This window comes from Cygnus olor, chromosome 1 (genome assembly GCF_009769625.2).
Source record: "Cygnus olor isolate bCygOlo1 chromosome 1, bCygOlo1.pri.v2, whole genome shotgun sequence".
In the NCBI taxonomy this organism is placed as follows: domain Eukaryota; kingdom Metazoa; phylum Chordata; class Aves; order Anseriformes; family Anatidae; genus Cygnus; species Cygnus olor.
In genome coordinates, this window is record NC_049169.1 from 194,828,029 (window position 1) to 194,849,320 (window position 21,292).

The 21,292-nt window shown below is 39.0% G+C and overlaps 1 protein-coding gene across 5 annotated transcripts in view; it reads right to left on the reverse strand.

The window, feature by feature from the left end:
* CEP126 (centrosomal protein 126) overlaps positions 1-21,292 on the reverse strand; it is a 38,926-nt gene extending 17,634 nt beyond the window's left edge. For 3 of the 5 annotated variants that reach the window (XR_005816080.1, XR_005816081.1, XM_040544177.1), the window contains exons 1-5: positions 20,657-20,739; positions 19,591-19,716; positions 10,706-10,851; positions 9,200-9,311; positions 3,406-3,601 (exon numbers count right to left, since the gene is read on the reverse strand). Coding sequence is in view for 3 of the 5 variants with exons in the window: in XM_040544177.1 (XP_040400111.1) it covers positions 3,406-3,601; positions 9,200-9,311; positions 10,706-10,851; positions 19,591-19,716; positions 20,657-20,739 (663 nt within the window). In the remaining 2 variants the exon portion in view is untranslated. Of the gene's footprint in view, positions 1-3,405; positions 3,602-9,199; positions 9,312-10,705; positions 10,852-19,590; positions 19,717-20,656; positions 20,985-21,177 lie in introns of those variants that run through there. The other 2 variants (XM_040544178.1, XM_040544179.1) reach the window with 2 other exon arrangements.

The window sequence follows — 21,292 nt, forward strand, 5'->3', positions numbered from 1 at the left end:
TCTCAAAATCAAATCTGAATTCAATTCAAATCCCATTTTATTTTACCCCTCCCCTTAGAAATCTGTTTTCCCAATAACTAGCCCTGACCATTCTAAAATTTCTTCACTCCTGGGAGAGATTCCATAGACTGGCGCTCATTTTTTCCATGCTGGTCTCATCTATGCCTCTGAAGAGTCAGAATAATACAATACATTCTGCTAAAGGAACCTTTGTTTAACTCATTCCAGTCATAACACAAACGCACTTGAAAATGAACTCAGGTTTTCTGCAAGATACCTGACACATTTCCATTTCGTACCCACAGTCCAAACTCAGAAGCCCAGTAACACAAACAGCTAACAGTCATACTGGCCGCTCATTCATGCAAGTAAGGCAACGTCCATAGCTATGCGTTTGCAGCATCTGCTGCTTTCACTCAGTGTAACATCACTTAAGAAATATTCTTCAGTATTTCCCAGATACCTACTTAGCCCTATACATAGCATATATAATCACACACTCTATAATAGGATATAAAGTATTATTGTATTAGAGATAATACAAGAAAAACCCTCTGACCTCTCGGCTTGGGTTGCAGTTTCTAAGAAGTGATACCTGTGTCCCTGCTTCAATAAATAGTGAAGTATTTTATGGCAAGGGGAACCACAGAAATGACAATAATGAGTACTTTGAGGGATGCACAATATGCTTTAAAACAAAAGGACAGCAAAAGTAAAATTCCTGTTTCAATCAGAAAAAGGATTTAAATTTGGATTTCACAGATACCACTTGAATAATCTAATCATGGTCATGTAGAGGAGGGAAGAGGAAAATACAATCTCCACGTTGTAATCTATAGCTATTTTGTCTGTGAATTCGCTCTTACTTCCAAGTATTTTGTTTAAAAAAAATGAAACAATAGAGATAAAATGTGAAGTCAATCAAACAATTTAATTCAACCCTAATGTGTTTTTCTGGAAGAGCATAAAAGTATTGTACTGACCAAAACAGTTTCATATGGGCACCGAGTTGACGATGTGATGGAAAGAAAAAGACAAAAGTTATATGAATAATATTATTCCTTGACATAGTTGAGCCATTTTAGTGGGAATTTTCATTATTCAGCTCCAGGCAGGTGCCAAAAATAGAAAATTTCAACACATAACATTTGGCAAAATGCTATGCAATTGCGGGTAATGTCTTTTGGTCAAAAGCTGCATGCAGCTTTGGCTAAAGACATTGCTACCAGCTCCACCTTAAAGATTTTATTTATGCCTGCAATACAAGCAGGAAAGAACTGTGCAAAAAAAAAATCCCTCTGATTGAGAATGAAGTTAACAACATTAATTTCTTCGAAGTGGAGTTTATTTATGGGCATACAACAAATAATAATTTGATGTACTGACTCAGATGCAACTGTTGCACAAAATAAAATCTATTGCTCTCAATATTTGAAGCACAATAATTTTGGAGAATGGTAAAAGGGTCATTAAAAACCTTGGTTTACTGCTGAAACTATACAAATCTTTAAGGTTGGAAAGCAGGGAACACACCAAATCTATGGGTAAGGTCTACATAGAACTTTATTGCCCTGTAGGAAAGAAAAGAATTTTAGGAATCTTTATAATCCTGCTAGGCCTGTAAAAACAGAAACAAAGAGAGGTTAAAGGACCTCAATGGATGGTTAGATTGCAAAGCATGTGCACAGTGAAATACATTGACGTTCATTTCAGAAAGGCAAGTGCTGCTGAAATGACTTTGGACAACAGACAGCAACAAGACTACTCAAGACTATTCATGTCAGTAACATTAGTAAGAGTATTATAAATACTGCTTCACATCACAGAAAGTCACAGCACACATATACACCAGCTCAATCCAAGAATTAAGCTTCCAAACTCAGGCTTTAGAACAATGACAATAGCTTTTTTGATTATTTTTCTAATCAGAGTCCAAAGCATGAAATTTCAAGAAAGAAAGTCAAATGCTTCAAGTATAAATAGTTATAATTTTAAACTATTTATCAGAGGGAAGAAGATGAGCAACCCCTAGTGGTAGCAGAAAAATATATTCTGGGATAATCTTAATAGGACCAAAGCATTTTCAAAAACATTAATTTGTAAACACATTAATTTGTAAATTCCTATATTATATGCAGCATCTAAAGCTGATTATCATATAAAGAGTGAACATTAATCAACAACCTTGCGAGTACAAAATGTTCCTTCTGTCTCCTCAACCTTTTTGAAATTTACTCCAGTTGAGTGAGATTTTCTCTACTAGCCATCAGCTTCTCAAGATTCTCATGAATCCCCACCAGAACAAAGTGGGTACAAAGACCGAGATGAATGTGCCTGGAAACATTTATATCAGAGAACTCCAAATATATCTGAACAGCACACAGGCCTTCAAAAGTTATCCATAAGGATGTATTAAAAGGAAAAGTCCTTGCTTTTTTTTTTTTTTTTTTTTTTTTTTAAAGGAAAAGTTCTTGGACAAATCCTTGTCCATCAATGACCCCAAACCTCTAACCATTACCAGAGTAAAAGCAAGGATGCTTGATTGTGTCAAGGTCATTTCAGACATCATGAGTCCCGTAGTTAGTATTCTAGAAATATGAGTGAGACCAAAATCATGTCCTTTTGTTTGCAAAAAACTGATATTAAAGACATATTAAAGATATTTCCAAAATCAAACATTGACTGACCTAAAATCAGACTTAAAGGTGCAGTTTAAGGAAATCACTTTGGACCTCAGTTCTTCACGATTTTCACTGTGTTTCTAAGGTGCCTTTTGAAACTGATTTGGGGTCCAAAAATTAATTTAGGCATGGAGTTAAGGAGTACTCTGGGCTTGTTACCATAACACTTGCGTCTATTCCAAAGATGACAAAAAAGGACATAGAATCTCAAGAGACTTGAAGTCAATGCCCAAGAAATCACCACACATTAGGGAAAACAAAAACAAACTCAACATTTAACCCACCATAATTAAATTGCTATAGCATTTTGTGCTGAGCTGTAGCAATCAGCAAAGCAGAAACTTAAGTGCATTATTGGAAGCTGCCAGTTTAACTTTGGAGCTAGCACAAGACTCCTGTGATAGACTAATGCCTAGCTACTCCAGAGCCAAGAATTCTGGCACACAAATCTGAGGTTCAGAGAAAGAAAGACAATATAACTATGTCTGAAGTTTCTGTGAAAATATCCTTACAAGCATTTTTAAAGATTTCTGATTTCTTATTGAAAATATGTATAGTCTAACTATAAATAATCTATTAGTAAGGCAAAGTGCAGTGTGTCTAGGTGTTGTCTAATTGGTAAGGTGTGCTTAACAGTCTTTCATTTTTATCATATTCAAGAATATCATTTTCAAGAATTACATTTAAAAAGCATCATTTAATGAATCACATGAAAATATCGTACCTCTAAGTTGCTGAGATGCTGTTTTTCTAGGAGTTGCTGCATTTCTTTCAGATTTTTCTGGAATAGAAGTTGGTTACTATCCATGCTTGTACTGCTCTCCTGCATTGTGTTATCGCAGCCAACCATTGCCGAAATCTGCTCCTGATGGGAATAACCGTTTCTAGATGCCGATGTGGATGAAGTGTCATCTGTAGCTCTTGATGCAAGCAAATAACTTATTATTTTGGCTTCTATGCATCAATGATACACTTTCAAACATGTTCCTTTCCAAAAGTATACATCACCAATAAATGCCTGGCATGTGAAGGAAAGCTAAACTCCATGTAACTACAGGTGGTGCTATTTGTACTGTCTAGCATTAAAACTCTCCAACACTTTCCATTTTAAACCTTCTCTTCTGTTATTTATAAATTGTCAGAGTTTTCTGATTGGGTTGTTGGGTGACTGCCTCAGGCTGGATTATTCCAGAAAATGTCAGCCAACAGTTTGGTCATTTACAGGATGGGAACGTGGATTTTTTTTTTTATTTAAGAAGGAAAATGACCTTTATTTTTTTCCATAAGGCTGCCTTATATAGAGGATGACTATATACTGCTTCTGTCAGATATTCCCTTACTTCAGACAGTGCGAAGGCCTTGTTGTTTCTAGATGTTGCTTCCAGTGGTGACCTGTAATGTCAGTATTGTGGGACATTAAAGAATTTATATTTTCTACCTGAAAAAAAATCTTCAGAGTTGCTATTGTAGCTGTGCACTGTAGTCAAGGTGACCCCAAATGAAGATTGAGGAAAACACGGGTTTCCACAGGTTAGGAATTATCCAGAAACATGGGGCTGGCAGACACCCAGGAATTAAAGAGGCCAGGAAGCATGGGAAGCCAAATGACAAGAAAAATGAGCAATCAGAGACTGGGAAGGTAGGGAGTCTGTAACAAGATATGTTCAGGAAGAAAGAGACCTGGAACTAGGCTGGGTAAGATCACTAGGAATAGGAACCAACGTGTGAAAAACAAGAAGCGAGAAATAGGTAGATATCAAGGATGACAAAAACAAGAAACAAGTAGCTTTAACCAATAAGAAAGGTATTAAAAAGGCAAAAAAACAACAACCAACCAACCAAAAAAAAAACAACCAAGCCCTCAAACCCACCAACTCACAGGCCAACCAAGCTCTAGCCGTTTGGAAGTATAACTGGTACCAGGCTGCCAGCTGTGCTTGACTGCTTGACTTGGTTGCTTGACTGCTCAGGTAGAATTCTCTAGTGATGGACACTGATCCTGTCTGTTGGCTCCAACCTGGTTCAAGGGCCATAAATACCCTTAGTCTGGCATACCCAAAGGGGCATATACAGAAATCGATCAACTGGATCTGCGTTTTGAACGATTAGAAAGCCAAACTCATGTCTTGTTATTTTAGGATCGAATATTCACTCTACTCCACAATGATTACAAATGGCGATAAAAGGAGAAGAGAACTTGGAAGCAGATTATCAGTATAAGGTTTCAGTCAAGTTATTTGTAAAACAAATATACCTTTACCATAAAGGAGAGATCCAGCCTTTATTTTACCAGGATGAACAGGTCCAAGATACGAAATGATATTTTGTCTCAGAAAACCCTGGATTTTGAGTAAGAAACCAAACCGTATTGTCCATTCAATGTGCAAATGTTTTCCAACACTCTCAGGATGCATTTCCCATGCATAGCTCCTAAGCAGCATCAACGTGACCCCTTAAATATTGCTAAAGTGTGTGAAGGTCTTTAGCTACATTTGTGGCAAAAGTGAACTTTTAGTCTATGTGCAAATAAACATGAAAATCATAATTCCATCTCTCTCTCTCTCTCTCTCTCTCTCTTAAATTGGAAATTGATCCACCACTCACAATTTCCCCTTCTCCATTATCAGTGAATGTGATGGTTCATTTTAGATATGGGCAATACGCAGTCTAGGAACTTACAACAAGACAGAACTATTTAACTATTTCATGCCACAAAAAGCTATCTACCTTAACATTCCTACTGAGCAAAGATGAACACTGTAGAGTCACGCCATACTTACACAGACCTTTAGGACAAAACATGCGTTGCTTCTTTCTGGAGATGGTTACCATATGTCTAATACATGTACAGAAACTCAATAATCCCTTTCCTTCATTTCACTCCATTTCTTGAACTTAAAAGTTCCCTCTATAGAGTCTTTATCTTTTCCATACTTGTTTTGTATCTAAAATTATACTTTCTATTGAAATTAATCTATTTTCTTTTTAGCTCATCTATGTCAAAGGGATAAATAGTTTAGTGATACCTTTTCTGTATTTATTATAATATTTATAATTTTAGGACAATGGAAAATAGAAACTTTAATGTCATCAAGAATGTCATTTTTTGATATTTGTGAGAAGATTTTATATAACTCTCCCAAAAGGTTGTCTTAATTTTACTGACCCAGTCAGAGATAAATGTTTGGCAAAGTCCGAAAAGGAATTTCTTATTTCTGATGAGACGGCTGAGAGCATAAAGGGAGAACAGCTTCTCAAATTTATTTTTAGAACTCTGAAAACTGCATTCTGTATTCTTTTGAACAAGAGATATCCTTGTCAACCAAAATCTTGTACCTATTGTCTTTTAAAGACTTTGTTGTTGTGGACCAGACTGATATGCACGTGGAGACAAATCTTTTTTTTCTTTTTTTTGGTAAAGTTTCTTGATATGTATTTGAATGTTTAGATCATTTACATTTATGAAAATTTGTACATTCCACCTTTTTTCAGGGAATATTTTTGATTTGTCATATTGTTTAGTTTCTCTCCCCAAACTGAATAATCAAATACAACATAATCAAATACAACTCCCAGGCAAGTGGTCATGGTATTGAGCCTGCTGGAGTTCAAGAAGTGTTTGGACAATGCTATCAGACATACAGTTTAATTTTTTGGTAGTCCTGTGTGGAGCTAGGAGTTGGACTCCATGACGGTGAGTCCCTTCCAACTTGGGATATTCTTGGGATATGATAAGATTCTATCATTCTGTGAACTGTTTTTAAACACAAAAATGGAAATATATCATGAACAAAGGAACACTACACAATTTCTGCACCTCATGTGCACACATTCCAATGTCTGTAAGCCAGCTAGTTGTCCAAAATCTTTGCTTCACCATTTAATTAAAGCTTACTTGAAGCAAGTAGCTCTACTACAGCAGGGAATACAATCTCTCACTTATTAGGTGTTCCAGAATTTTTTGCCTTTCTCCAAGAGAAAGTAATATTACGTCATTGCATAATTTATTTTTCTACAACTATTTCAACATAGACTTCAAGAATTCTAGAACTTTATAAAATTCACCTACATACAGTTGGTTTTGCAGCCATATTTGTCTTGAATGCTTAATACAGTATTCATTTTTTTCTTTAGAAGAGGACTTTTGATGAATTCTATGCATTCTGTTGCTGAGGGAGGGTAAATTATAATGATGATATATATATATATATATATATACATATTGGTTTAAATGCTTACAGAAGTGTAAGAAGAGACAGAAACATAGAAAGGGATCTACTGCCTCGTCTGAGTAAGTTTTTTGCTGTCCCAAAATTCTGGGGACTGTCAGACATATTTAAAGGTTTACATCTCACAACTGTGAATGGTTACTTTCTCAGAAACCTTTTCTGTATCAAAACTTACTTTGCTTTACAGTTTTGGAAGAAATCTATTTGACCCCTACGAGAATGTTGCACAATTTTTGGAACCAAGTCTGAATATACATGTTACTTTTGTGACCCACACAGGGAGAGAACTATGGCTCCCAGTCAAAAACTAACAGGATCTGCCCAGTGCTAACATCTTCTGCAGCAGACTAAAATAATCTGTGCTGCATAGCATTTGTTCAGTTTAAGTTGCAGTGCTTACAGTGGGTAAGGTGTTGTGTGAGATGCAGACAAAAACACTTACTGTATTTTCTGTCACAAGGAAGAAAGATAAATTCTGCTAGCATTAGAATAAGCAAAGCTTTATTTCATAATAATTTCCACACCTTGCCCCTATAAAGAAACCTTTATGGCAATAACTTAATTCTTTCTCTGTTATTTCTGTATCCATATTGTCCACATCCTCCTTCACCCACCTCATATGGCTACTACCCAAGTCTCCCAGTTACCAGCTGGAGAAGAGGCAGCACATTCTGTGGCAGGTTCCAATATATTCATGTGCTGTCTTACCAGTACTGACTGGCTTGTGACCTGCTAATCCAAATAGGTCAATGTGGACATAACTTTAAAGTGTTTTTCATGCTGGGGTCACTTTCAATAATTTCTTCCTTGCATAGCTTCCATTTTCAAAATTGGAGAAGTAAAATTATGTTTGAGATTCTCTAGCGCTCTCTTGAATTTGGTTACTAGGGGATGAGGGACTGTAAAGAAATATCGTAGAATGGTTTGGGTTGGAAGGGACCTTAAAGATCATTTAATTCCAACCCCCTGCCATGGGCAGGGACACCTCCCACCAGACCATGTTGCTCAAAGCACCATCCAGCCTGGCCTTGAACACCTCCAGGGTTGGAGCATCCACAACTTCTCTGTGCAGCCTGTTCCATACAAACAAATAAATTTAATTTCTATAAGAAATCAAGTTACAGAAATGAAAATCAAGGAAAGAATCCACTACAGTTCTTACAAGATAGTGAATTTAAAAATGATATTTTATATTATATAGAGACAGCAATGTAATCCTGTAAGAAATTAAGCAAAGAGTGAGTGGTTTGAAGATGTTCTGAGAGAGAACTGTGAGCCCTTGAAGCACAAGAAGAAGTTTGTAGAAGGTTGGGAAATAAAGAAACAAATGATGATAGTAGGGGAAAGACACAGAGCTGCTGTCCTAAACCAAGCCTATGAGTGAAATGAGACAAAGGATCAGGTGTTTCTGTAGCATTCAGAAACATCTACATGTTTTTACCATAATTTCAACTTGTATTTGGCAGGTAGCTTTTGTTGTTGTTCTTCTTTAATGGCTGTAGTCCACTGGACACAGACATTATCTCTGTTCTGAACATCTGCACAATTTATAGCACATGCAAAATAATTATAATGATAGTAATAACAACAGCAGCAACCAGAAAAATAAAACACTGAACTGAACGGTTGAAGAAAAGTGTGGTTGGAAAGGTGAGAGTCAGGAAAGAGTATCAAATACAGCAGATAAACTATACATGTAGAAATGTTCTGTGATAAGGCAATGCATCTTAGAGAAAGTGCTCGGGTAGAGTGAAGAGTATGGAATTCAACTTGTATGTGATATACAAAGAAATTACAGAGGAAATTGTTATCAAGATGCTCAAGATACGTATAAAGGATGAGAAATTGAAAGGAACAACAGCTGGAAAGAAGATAAGATCATGGGATGAATATGCAAGCTACACTATCCTTGACTATCAAAAGAGAAAAATCTGGATGAGAATAAGAAAGTATCTTGACAGAGCACTTTATACTTCATAGAGCAGGAGATGGCTTGGTAACCATGGCAGTCTGAGTCAGGCACAACTGAACGGGGACCAGGTTCACCCTGACTATTCCCAGAATTCCCCTGAAGGGAAAAGGTTTGTATCATCTCCTCTGCTGTTGTACCTACTGGACGCAAACAACTTAAGGATGTTTCATAATATTTTCATTGGAACATTTCACAGAAGTGCTTTCTTTGCCACAGAAAGATGCCCTGCAATTTCTGAGAGAGTAATCATCTGCTGTTTATTGAATACACCAAGTAATTTACTTCTTTTGATCACCAGAATAAACAAAAATGCTTACCTGAAGGTCGTTTTGTTTCTGCTGGGCAAGTACAATCCTGATGTTAAAACGGATCCTTTAATTTGTTCAAGAGCTTCTTCTAGCTGAAAAGCTGCTTTTGTCTGGACTAGAGCTATTGGTGTAAAAAACACAACAGAAAAAAATATTTTTAAATTGGAATATTTTGCCATACATGTTTTGGTTAAGATTCTTAAGTTTGGAAAGCCTAAATCCAGACTGTTACAAAAAAAAAAAAACAAAAAAATGAACAACAAAAAAACACACAAAAAAACAAGTGGTTCAGCATTGTTAGGCATGCTGAAACATCTCGAGTGCCTCTGAAACAAAACCCAGCCTATTTAAGTGTTTATTGCAATACATTTAGTCAACAGTTTTTCTATTTGTTTTTCGACTGCACTGTTGAAAAAGTGGGTGGTTAAAAAATCCAGCACTAACTTTGTTTTCACATCATGATTATTATGTCCATGCACTAAGCCAAAGTTATGACTTGCAGGTGTTTTATAGAGGCCAAATTGTGACTTAGGAATTGAATCAGTGGAGAAAGAAAGAGTCCAGACAGGCACAAGGTGTTGCTTCTTACAAATAAGCAAATGAAGGATAGAAAGTGGCAGAGACAGAATTGCTATTAAGGAAAACCAAGAAAAAAGTTATGATTCATTATCGTTGCTACATAGTCTGGGTTGTCAGTAGGGCTATGAAGAAGCCCTAAAACAGTACCGTTCTATTTTGTTATTTTAATCTGACATTTGATCTTGAAGTCAGAGACATTACCTCACAGCTGGCGCAATTGCAGTTGGAAGAGTAAATCTGTTGAAGAATTTCTAAGTAATATACCACATCTTCAGAGTTTCAACACTGGAAAGTTGACTGGAAGTCAGACTTGGCTGAAGCTGTTAAGAACTCCTGCCAATCTGCCCTGATTCCAACTCAGAAAGCAGGAACTGCGTTGCTGTGATCATTACTTCCCAGCAGTGAAAGAACTGCTTAAAAAGCTGACTAATTCAGCAAAAGTTATGTAATACATTAATATACACTAGGACTGCCTTTACTTAATGATAAACAAAATGCATCTTCTTGAATATTTCATATTCAGGGCTTCACATAGCGGATCATTACACTATCCCAGTAACTTTCAATGGCCTTGTAACATCTTACACACAACTTTGAAATCACAGTATTATAAGCAAAGAGGACACTGCAGTGACAAAAGTGGGGGAAAAAAAGGAAAACACAATATCCCTGGGAGCTAATTACATGTTGTGATTGGAATATAAAGAAATATTTCACAATACAGTATTTAGAAAAAAACAACGTTGTTATTTCATTCCTTCTACCCAATTTTTTCATAAGAATCAGACCTGTGCTTCCTGTCAGTTATGTTTTGCTTAAACTAATTAATTCAATTAATTTAAGTGAAGTTAATTGCTCTGTTTTGCCTTAATTACATTTTATTAGCATAAAAAACCACTTGTATTGTGAATAATGGTTAAATTTTAATTTACAAACCTATTTGTTTGTGCTGAGAATCAGGCAGATGAGCACGCTGGAACCTCTCAGTTGCTTCCTGAAGCTTAATTCTCCTCTGTTGCAGAACTTGTTCTCTAAGTCTTTGTTCTTTTTCTTCTTTTTGCTTCCGTCTTTCTTCAAAGGCTCTGTATTTAGGAAGCAAAAGTAGATGATACCTATGTTTTCTAATTACATTTACAGAAACATCAGCAACTTGTTTACCTTGTGTTTTTGGAACAGAAGTTTGCTTGTCCACAAATTAAATGTGAAAAGTTTTAGCACATTTGGATCATTATAGTTAGACTGAACCTAAATGGGACAGTGGGTGATTAAGAAGAGACACACCATAATCCTGTTACTTTGTTAGCTTCAGCCAGAGACTTAATGCTTTCTTATACACGAATTAACATGCAGACTCAAACAGCTCCTCTCACCAGTGTCACTTTCACTACATTCTTTACATTACCACCTAAGTCTGTCACAGTGGGCAAACCTCCAGGAAGGTGAACTGCAAATACTGTGTGTGCATGCCTTTCAGGAGCTGCTGGGAAAATAGTTTAAGAGGTGTTTTCAGAAATAACATATAAGAACTACAGCTTTAACCTAGAAATACATAAGAGTTAGTAACAACTTCCAATAGTTGAGAAACTTCCTGAAAGACAATCAGTTTAGTAGCACAAAATAGGATAATAGAGTGATGTGAAACTATGACTGACTGAATATGTTGTTAATATCATATATATTTAAAATGTGTCCTTCGACCAGCTGGAAAGCCATGCGCATTCCGATTGAAAAAAAACAACATCACAAACCTCTCCTTCTGTAGGCACAAGTTTCTTGAAGCTATGTGTAATTTTTCTTCCTGCTGACAAAAGCATCAACTTTTGCTGACAAACAGTAAAATTTCCTTGAATAAAACATACCTTCTATCGGTAAGCTTACTGGCACAGTGCCTCCACAGACAATGCAATACTTAAATACATAACTTGTCACGTTCAACTTCTAACACGTCTGCCATGCAGGAATCACTACAACTGGAAGCAAAGCTGCTCCTCAACAGAGTTACTCCGTAACTCAGGCTATTTGATTTATTCTTCCCTTTTCTTTCTAGGGAAAAAGTTCAAATATTCAACTTTAAACTCCCTAGTATCCCTTCAAAATGCTGCCTATTCACCTGTGAAAACAAACAGAAAAATAATTTGAAATAGTAGGTTTGGGTTTTGGAAGTCTAAAGGCTGTAAGTACACAGTAGTTAAAAAAATAGCAAAATAGCCAACTAATTCCCAAATACAACTTTTATAGGCATATCCACTTTATTCACTTTATTACACTTGAAAGCCAAAGAGTAGCAGACACATAAAGAACTTTCACTATTTTGAAAACACAAGTATGCACGGTTGTCAAAACACGCTGAATATAATGTCCGAGATTACCCAATTTTATGGACCAATTATTGTATTAACAGCAAGTGAAGGCAAAACATGTATTTTTTGAAATGGAAATGCACTGTAAAGGGCTTCCATGCAGCTATTCAAACCTTATGTCGCAAATAACACTTAAAGAAGTTACACTTTCAAAAATCCAGAGGAATTTCTAGGTAATTCAAGGTAATCACAGAATCACAGAATAGCCGAGGTTGGAAGGGACCTCTGAAGATCATCTCATCCAACCCCCTGGTGAGCAGGATCACCTAATCTTTTCTAGAGATGAAGAATTACAAAGCTCTACAGCCCAAATAAAGATTAAGACAGCAGACTGACTTATGCAAACAAAAACTGAATCACAGAATAGTTAAAGTTGGAAGGCACGGCTGGAGGTCCAAGCCCTGCTCAAGCAGGGACACCAAGAGCAGGCTGCCCAGGACCACATCCAGGTGGCTTTTGGAGAGCTCCAAGGAGGAGACTCCACAACCTGTGCCAGTGCTCCCCCACCTGCACAGCACAGAAGTGCTGCCTTGTGCTCAGAAACAATAGTATTAAAACATGATCCCAACACTGCAGGTTTCATTTGCAAAACTTCTTCTCAGCAAGTAGGAATGATTTGACTTGAGGCATGAGGTGAAGCTGGATAAGCAGTTATCCAAAACCAGAAAAACCCTTCAGAGAAATATACCCACATAACTTTAATTGCTCATATAATCTAGAAGTTTCAGAAATAGAATGAGAGTTTATTTTCAGCTTTCAGTATTTCTGTGTTTCACTTGGGTTAAATAGAGAAATATGCAATATTATACATCTTTATGCTGACAAAGTGTAGGAAAATCACAATCGAGGAAACAGACTTGCTTACCCCCGAAAGTATTTTAAAAACATTCTTCTCCATCTCCTTAATATTTCTAGAAGCTGCTCAAGAAGGCCTTTAGTTGAACTATAGCTGTTAAATTCAGACATGTGGGAAATTCTACAACTTTGCACCTGGAATAGTTCCAGAGTATAACTCCAAAAAGGAACGAGCAAATTCTGACAGAGCCTTTCGCTATTTATTTTTAAAGGGATTTTGGAGTATGACATAGCTGCGCTCTTCCACATTCCTTACAGCTGGAATTAAAAAAATACTCTTGTTCCATATAGCTGGAAATGGGAAGGTCCAATTGCTGATGCAGTTTGGAGTAAGACATGAGGGAGAAATAGCATTTTGTTTTAATTGGAAGGAAATGTATCTTTAAAGATACTCAACGAAGCCTGCATCATTAACTTCTTGACCTTACAGAATGTAAATTGGGAGACCCAGGTGCATTATGTAAAAGAAATCATTTTACAAACGCACAATGACATCTTACAGAAAACCAGTTGAAACAAATGTTTGTTCATCCACCAGACTAAGCCACCAACTTAGGTTCATATCACAGATGTAATATTGGCAAAAGAGTATGGCTTTAAGATGGGGAGTTAGCAGAAGAATTTCCTGATTGGTGTTTTTTTAACCTGGTTTTTCTGTCTACTATAAACAATCCACTGGTGCAGCAATTTTTGCAACGGCTGCCAAAATGTTTATAGCAAATTTGGAATACGAAACAGAAGATTTAGCAGCTTCGCATATACAGACATTATGTGGAAGGTATTTTCATGCTAAAAACAGTGTAACCAGATGGTAAAACTATTTTCTGGTTAATTTTATTAAATTACCTTCACAGTGGAGTGATGGATGCTACAGTCATAGGTGGACTAAATGCTTATTACTGCCTTGGATGAAAAAAAAAAAGGAATATATACAGTGCATATGGAACACTATGAAATGAGTCTTTTGATACTGAGCTGGTGATTTTCATTAGGATACAAATACCCTGTGTCATACCTTCTTTGCAAACCAGTGCACAATAATTTGAAGTTGATGCGGAAGGGTATTTGTACACTTAATGACTACAGCAAGATCAAGGAAAGGGTAGAATAGGGTATCACACTCCAAATGTTATTCATGAGCAAACAGGAAATACCCTGTATCATTAAAAGGTTCCATGGAGGTTGCTCATAAATCAATTATTTCATTTAAATGAAATACTCGCCGGGGCCGTAGGAATACACATTAACTGTACTCCCTCATCTTCTGTGATGATCATATGTTGAATGAAAAGGGACAGCCCCAAACTGCTGTACGGGCTTCAGAAGGACTGACCATTAGGGCTCACGGGGCCTGTGCTCCAAAACGCCCCAAGGGTCCACAGTAGAGCTGCCCACTCTATCCACCAATTCGCTGCGCTCCAAACCTCATTTATCAGCTAAAACGAAGCCTACCTTATATAAAGCCAAGAACTTTTTGTTAGGATAATTCAAATCTTAAGGGACTAATTTGGACACCGTTAGCCCAGATATAATTGTTATTGAAAAATACTAACACAGTTGGAATATTTCCATACAGAGAAAGCCTCAGCAATAGTAATAATGGATGAAATTCTTAAATAAGAGTTTCACTCTTAGTTTCTTCACATTTTCTGACGTTATGCTCACTCTTCCCTTTCTCTTCTGGGTCCCAAGGCTGGTAGTTTCGTTCTGGTGCTCCTGGGCTTTTGCAGTGAGTTGTCAGCATCTGGAGTCCCTTCAGCAGGAGCAATATGATGTTCTTGCTAACGCTTCCTTCTTCCTCACCTCAGGATCCACTTGGAGTAATTTTTATGTTTGCTGCGATGCTTTTACACCTTTGCTCTTCCTTCATGGATCTGCAGCGTCACAGTTCTTCCAAAGAGTCCACACAGGGAGCCTTTTACACGTATCACACGCTATTTCATTCTTCTCCGTTACCCCTAAAGCCAGTTATGCCAGCTCCAGGTCTGCGTTTCTTTAACTGACTAGCGGTGAGTTGTTTATAGCTGTGGGGTCTCCAGTGCCAAGCCTGTGTGCCAGCTCTTATCATCCCGAGCCTGCACTCCTCTACGCTGCAACCTGCGCCCCCAGATCCTGAGACCTCTGCTCTCGTAGCAGGCCTGTGTTTCTCTGCGCTGTGTCATCAGGTTAGTCGTAAATACTTCATTCTGCACAGATAGCTGCTTGTTACTGCTATCTGTATAAAACCATGCTCACAAAAAGACAAACAACGCGAAATAAATTAGCCACAGACACCTGGTCAATTAGAAAAATTGCTGTTCCAGCTAAAGCACGCAAAACAAAGCTGTGGGCAGGTCACGAGAAGTTCAGACAGAGCAAGCTTGACAAGCCCCCAGTCTGAGACCTTGCAAAGTCAGCACAATCCTGTGGCCCGTCTGCAGTAGCGGCAGCGCTGGATTACAGGTTGGCATGGTTGCACTGACCGCTGCTTTTTGCAGTTTCATTCTCATGTAGAAAGCGATACCAAATTCTTAACGCTTGGTCTCCTCTACTTGCCAGGTGCTAACATTTTCCTCCCTTTTCTGGCTCTAAAATGTTTGTGGTTCTCTATCAAAAACTGAACTTAAAGAGCTTTTATTAAATAATCACTGATAATCAGCCAGTAGGTGGAGCACAAAGCTTGTGCATACATTGAAAATTATTATTATTTTCTTTTTTGAAAAAACAGCAGTGAGTAGATTGAAAACTGATACAAACTGGGAAAATATTTCCTTCCCCAATTACAACAGATGGGTTAGCTATTCAGATTTCAAGGTAATTCAAAACACTGACCCACAACAGCCGACTGCAGGGTTTATTTAAAAATGCACGCACACAATTGCATAAGATTTTCTGCTTCCTGACCCAACCATCTACCTGCAGCCAGTAACCTCACGGTGAAATGGGATATACACTTTCCAGAGCAGTACCAGCAGGATGGCTGCAGTTCCCTGCATATAAACACAAAATATGATATCCTATTCATTTATATAAAGTATGTGCTTAGTCAGTAGCTCTTATTGCTGAAATACTGTTATTTAAACAAAATATGTCAGCTGCTGCCCCAGAGCTCATTTAATTCTTAAACTGATCTTGAAATTGCAACATTACATATTAGTGAGGCAATCGAGGAGTGACTCAGGCAACTTGTGTGAAGATAATCTGCGTGGTTGTTCATTATGTTGAAGGACTGTTGTTAATATAAAACGAAGGAGTTTGGTCTGTACAAGGATGCAAAGAAACTGATGGCATCAGATAGGATGTAAACACAGGTTCTTTTAAGTATTCACCTTGAAAAAGATCTGTGACTTAAGTTATTGAGGCTTTACTCTCCAAAGCTACACCTGCTTTTTCTCTGTGCAAGTTACATTTTTTCTTTTACTAATACATTAATTAACGGAGCACATCTTGTCAGAAGTGGATCATTTTTAATGTTGAAGCTGCTGCATTTTAGACGTATTGACAACAGGTCAATGCAATCTGTCAGGGAAAATTTCATTACAAGACCACTTAGAAGAGGTTGAAAACAAGACTTCAATTTGCAAGCTCTCTGCATATGGAGATCTCGCTAGCTTCAAAAGTGTCGGGCACTAGAGGCTAACAGACTTGGCCTCATCCTTGGTAGAACCATGTTTAAAGACAGACTGGTGGTGGTTCTTCCAAAAAAAAAAAACAACAAACCAACTCACACACACACAGAAGACCCAAATGCATAAGTTTTTCTTCACAATGCAACAGAAGGAGAAAGAACCTAAATAAAACAAGATTAAGAACAGCTCTGCTCTTTCTTCCCTAGGTCTGTTTGTAAGAGGAGATTCACTGCTATTGCTTTTCGGAAGAGGCTTTGTAAATTTAAGGTTGACCTTAAATTTGGCCATGGTTGACTGACTTGATAAGCTTCTATGATGAAATGACTGCCTGGTAGATGAGGAAAGACCAGGTGATAGGCTACCTAGACTTCAGCAGGGCCTTTGACACTGTCTCCCATAAGATCTTTGTAGATGAGTTGTTGGTGTATGGGCTGGATGAGCAGGCCGTGAGGTGGATGGAAAAGTGGCTGAAAAGCCAATGACAGTGGATGGTGACCAGTGGCACCTAGCAGTGTTCCCCGGGGGTCAATGCTGGGTCCAGTCCTCTTTAGCATCTTCACTAATGATCTGGATAATGGAGCAAAGTGTACCCAGAGCAAGACTGCAGATGACACAAAACTCAGGGGAGTGGTGGATACACACAAGGCACAGGCTGCCATCCATGGGGATCTCGACAGGCTGGAGAAGTGGGCAGACAGGAACCTCATGGAATTCAACAAGGAGAAGTGCAGAGTCCTGCACCTGGGGAGGAACAACCCCAGGCACCAGGACATGCTGGGGTGCACCTAGGTGGAAACCAGAAGAGCAGAAACGGACCTGGGGGTCCTGGTGGGCACCAAGTTGAACATGAGCCAGCAATGTGCCTGTGCGGCAAAGAACCCTAACAGTATCCTGGAGTCTCCTCCTTGGAGATCTTGAAAAGCTGTCTGGACGTGGTCTTGGGCAGCCTGCTCTGGGTGTTTCTGCTTGAGCAGGGGTTGGACCAGATGGACCCAGAGGTCCCTTCCTACCTCAGCCATTCTGCGTGAAGGTTAGAAGTAGAAAAAAAATTGTCATATTACACAGTGCACTCCCGTCTCCTCTGTATATTTGAAAGAAAAAAATATCAAGAGAAAATTCCACTTTTGAAATTATAAAGCAACAGTGCCAAGAATAACTTCTGACACAAGCCTGCAAGCCCTGTCAGGGAGAATTTAGGATGCTGTCAGGTGAGAATGTGGAGCTTAAAGGAGTCATGCTACCCTTGAGAAACCATCATCATAGCTAACACCTTTACAATGTGTTACAAACCTAATGGATCTTAGCTCATACACAGATTTGAGACGAAACCTGATGGCTGATCCATTAGAAGATAAATCACTTCCTACCTCCATAACTTTTGGCAAAAAATATTCAATTTCAATGAACTTTTGACTTCTAAATTGCTTTCCACCATATATGCAATGGCCCGAAGTTTTGAATTATATTTCATGGTTTATTAATACTGTATGCACTCACTACCTTTTTAACATTAGACAACTAACTCATTTGCAGTTAGCAGAAGACTTGTCACCACAGATTTCCATCTAAACTGCTTATGATACTTGTTTTCAATTACCACAAATGGAAACAATTTCCTTCTATGAATACCGTACCTACATTTTTAACTGGCTCACCTGGGTAACTTGGATTTATACTGTTTCTTAAGGCCACAATGAATTCATATGGAAATGTATTTATGTATCAACGAGCATTGGTTTAGCTACCCTAGTCCATCAAAAATATGCAGGCTGTCTAGTGCTTGCTTTTCCATCAGAGTATAATATTTCAAGACCAACATATGATAAATAGTGTTCATGAGATGCATGGTGTTACAGGAGTACGGTTCCAGAACACTAAACAAGATATTTGATCTTTCAGCTGAGTCTCAGTTTATTATCTGCAAAGCCTGTGGATCACACAGTATTTAATCACTCCCAGGTGATACTACTACCTCTTCCATTTTCCTTTATATTTCAAAATATATGCAGACAGCACATTATGCTGGGCTTTTGTGAAGCTAAACCAGCAGTAAAAGCAGTATCTAATGCCTCTAATGACTTCTCAACCCATGTCAATAAATAAATGTTGCATAGCAAATCACCTGATATGGATACTATGGGGGATGAGTGTTTCAGAGAGTAGACTAGGCAGATGAAGTTGGTCTGTGGCTGAGGCTGGCTCTGAAATGTCTCAGGGAGGAACCCATCTGTCTCTAGAGTACACAGTCAGTCTCTTTTATATGAGTATGACCTGAGTGCTAGGGAAAAGCCCCCTGTGCCTACCAAACTACCTACACCACTGCACTGAAACATCTCAGTGTACTTCACCCATTTGTCAAAGAATATTTCATGATGTTGCATTCTCACATATGAGGAAATACAGGATATTCAAAGTTCCATTTAAAAAATCAGTACATAATAACTTGATGAAAAATATACTGCTTAATTAGGGAGGTTTAGCATTGCACTTACTGGGCAGTGGGATTACAAAGCCACATTCCATAGGGGAGGCTGTCCAGCTGTTACTCCATGCATACACTTCATACACAGAAGAGCATACACTTTAGAAAGCAGGGATAACGGCCTGCCTGCTCTTAGCGTATATCTGAACTCATGTGTTACAAATCCACTGAAACTAACAAAAAATGGAAGTGTATCATAAATGCAGATCAGAGCCACAAGATGGATCTTCTAGTTACCTAGTTACCTTTATTTTATACAATAAGAGGTGACTATATTGACTGTTCAAAAAGTAGTACCTCAGAATATTCATCCTTTATAATTTATTGGTCCTATTGAGAAAAAAAGAAAAAAACAAAAACAAACAAACAAACAAACAAACAAACAAACTAGATACCTTTCGATCAAAGCAGTGAGGCTATTTAGCAAAGTGAACATGCACACAGGAGAAATATATTGACCTGTCTCAAGCTTCTCAGTTTTTTATGATCTCCCACCAATGAGCCCTAGCTCCTTACCTTCTTCTTCTGTTTGTCTCTATCAAATATTTCTGTGCCTTACTCCGAAATAGCTTTTGATCTTCTTTCAACGCCCAACGTTCTTCTTCTAAATCCCATCCAAAATCAAATGTTAAAGCTCCATCCCTAGTCTTGTGTTAAGGACAATGGGACCTGTATCCAAGAGCTTGTTACCAGATGCCTGTTTGACTCTACATGTCTTTTTGGGAGAGGGCAAACTTTATACATAAGATACAAAATGCTGATATGCTGTTTGACTAACTATGCAACAGTTGGTCCCATAAATATGTATTATGGTCATATCTCACTTAATGTTCATCCAGAAAAAAAATACAATTGCATTTTACTACTTACAGTGATTTTAACTGATTGCTTGCACTCACTTTTTATGATATCTGCAGATGAAAAATGTCAAAAAATTTGAAGATACATTTTGATGTTCTTATCTAAATTTGTACCATATGGATACTTGTATCACAATGAAGATGTTTAAACAGCAAAAATACCCCCTTCTCCCGCTAGTATCTAAAGGATTAGTTGTTTACACGGTGAAATTAATTAATATTGTTGGATAATAACAGCTCTCCACAGAGCCACGCCTCACTGAAATAATGATTTAAGTAGTATGGTAGAGGCAGAGCTGACAACTTGTGTCAGTACTTCTTACACTATTACTTAAAACTGAAGAAAACACAGATTTCCCAATGAGGATGGAAAATATAATTCCCAAGGGCAGTATCTCTGAGAAGAAGGAAAACAAGGAAGAGTATTATGGAAAAGTTGACTTCTTAGGTTGTTGTTAGAGTTGTTTAAAAACAACGGCGGAGGAGTTTTATTCTAAGCCACCTCAGAGGCAACCCCTGATGGGGGGAATCCTGACAGGGATGCCACCGCCCCATACCCCCCCGCCCCATAGCCCACCACCCCACAGGGGGTCCGGGCAGCCCGACGACCTCGGCAGCGAGCAGGGGTCCCCGCGGCTGCCCGTGAGGCCGCCCCCGGGTCGGGCTCCCTGACGGCTCCCCCGGCCGCCTCAGCGCCGGGCCCCGCGGCGGAGGAAGGATACGCGCCGGGATCCGCCATGGCGCCCCCCCCGCCCGCCGCCCAGCGCTGGAGGCGGCGGCCGAGCGCTTCCCCGCCGGGCTCCATGAGGCGATCTGGACCCACCGCCGCCCTACCGGGGGGACCGGGAGCGGGTTTCGGCGTTTTTTGAGGCACTTTAGCCTTGCTCAGGCGGCCCCGCCGCCATCGTAGCAACCGGCGACGCCGCTTCCTTCGCAACGGGGCGGGGCGGCGGGGCAGCGGCTGAGGGGACGGCGGTTTGGCGGTGCTGCCGTGGGTGGCCTTAAACCGGGACGGGCCGAGCAGAGCCGAACAGGGCTGGGCTGTGGAGGTGCCCGGGGGCAGGTGGGCAGCGGGCCCTGGCTACCCCGGGGTGTCTGCCCGCCTCCTGAGGGACCCGCTGCCGGAGGAGGTCTCCCCGGGCTTCCCAGCCTCTCTACAAAGAGCAGGATGCTAACTGATTTATCTATTTATTTATTTTAAACCGGTCTCTCGAACAACCACGTTTCTCCTTCGTTTTGCAGGGCAAACGAAGCGCCTTTCTGAGCCCGTTGCTGCTGATGGGTTCGCAGATCTCTCCAGGGACGTACGTGGAGTCTGTTGGTGGAGAAGACCTGGCAAGAACAGGATAAACACTTTT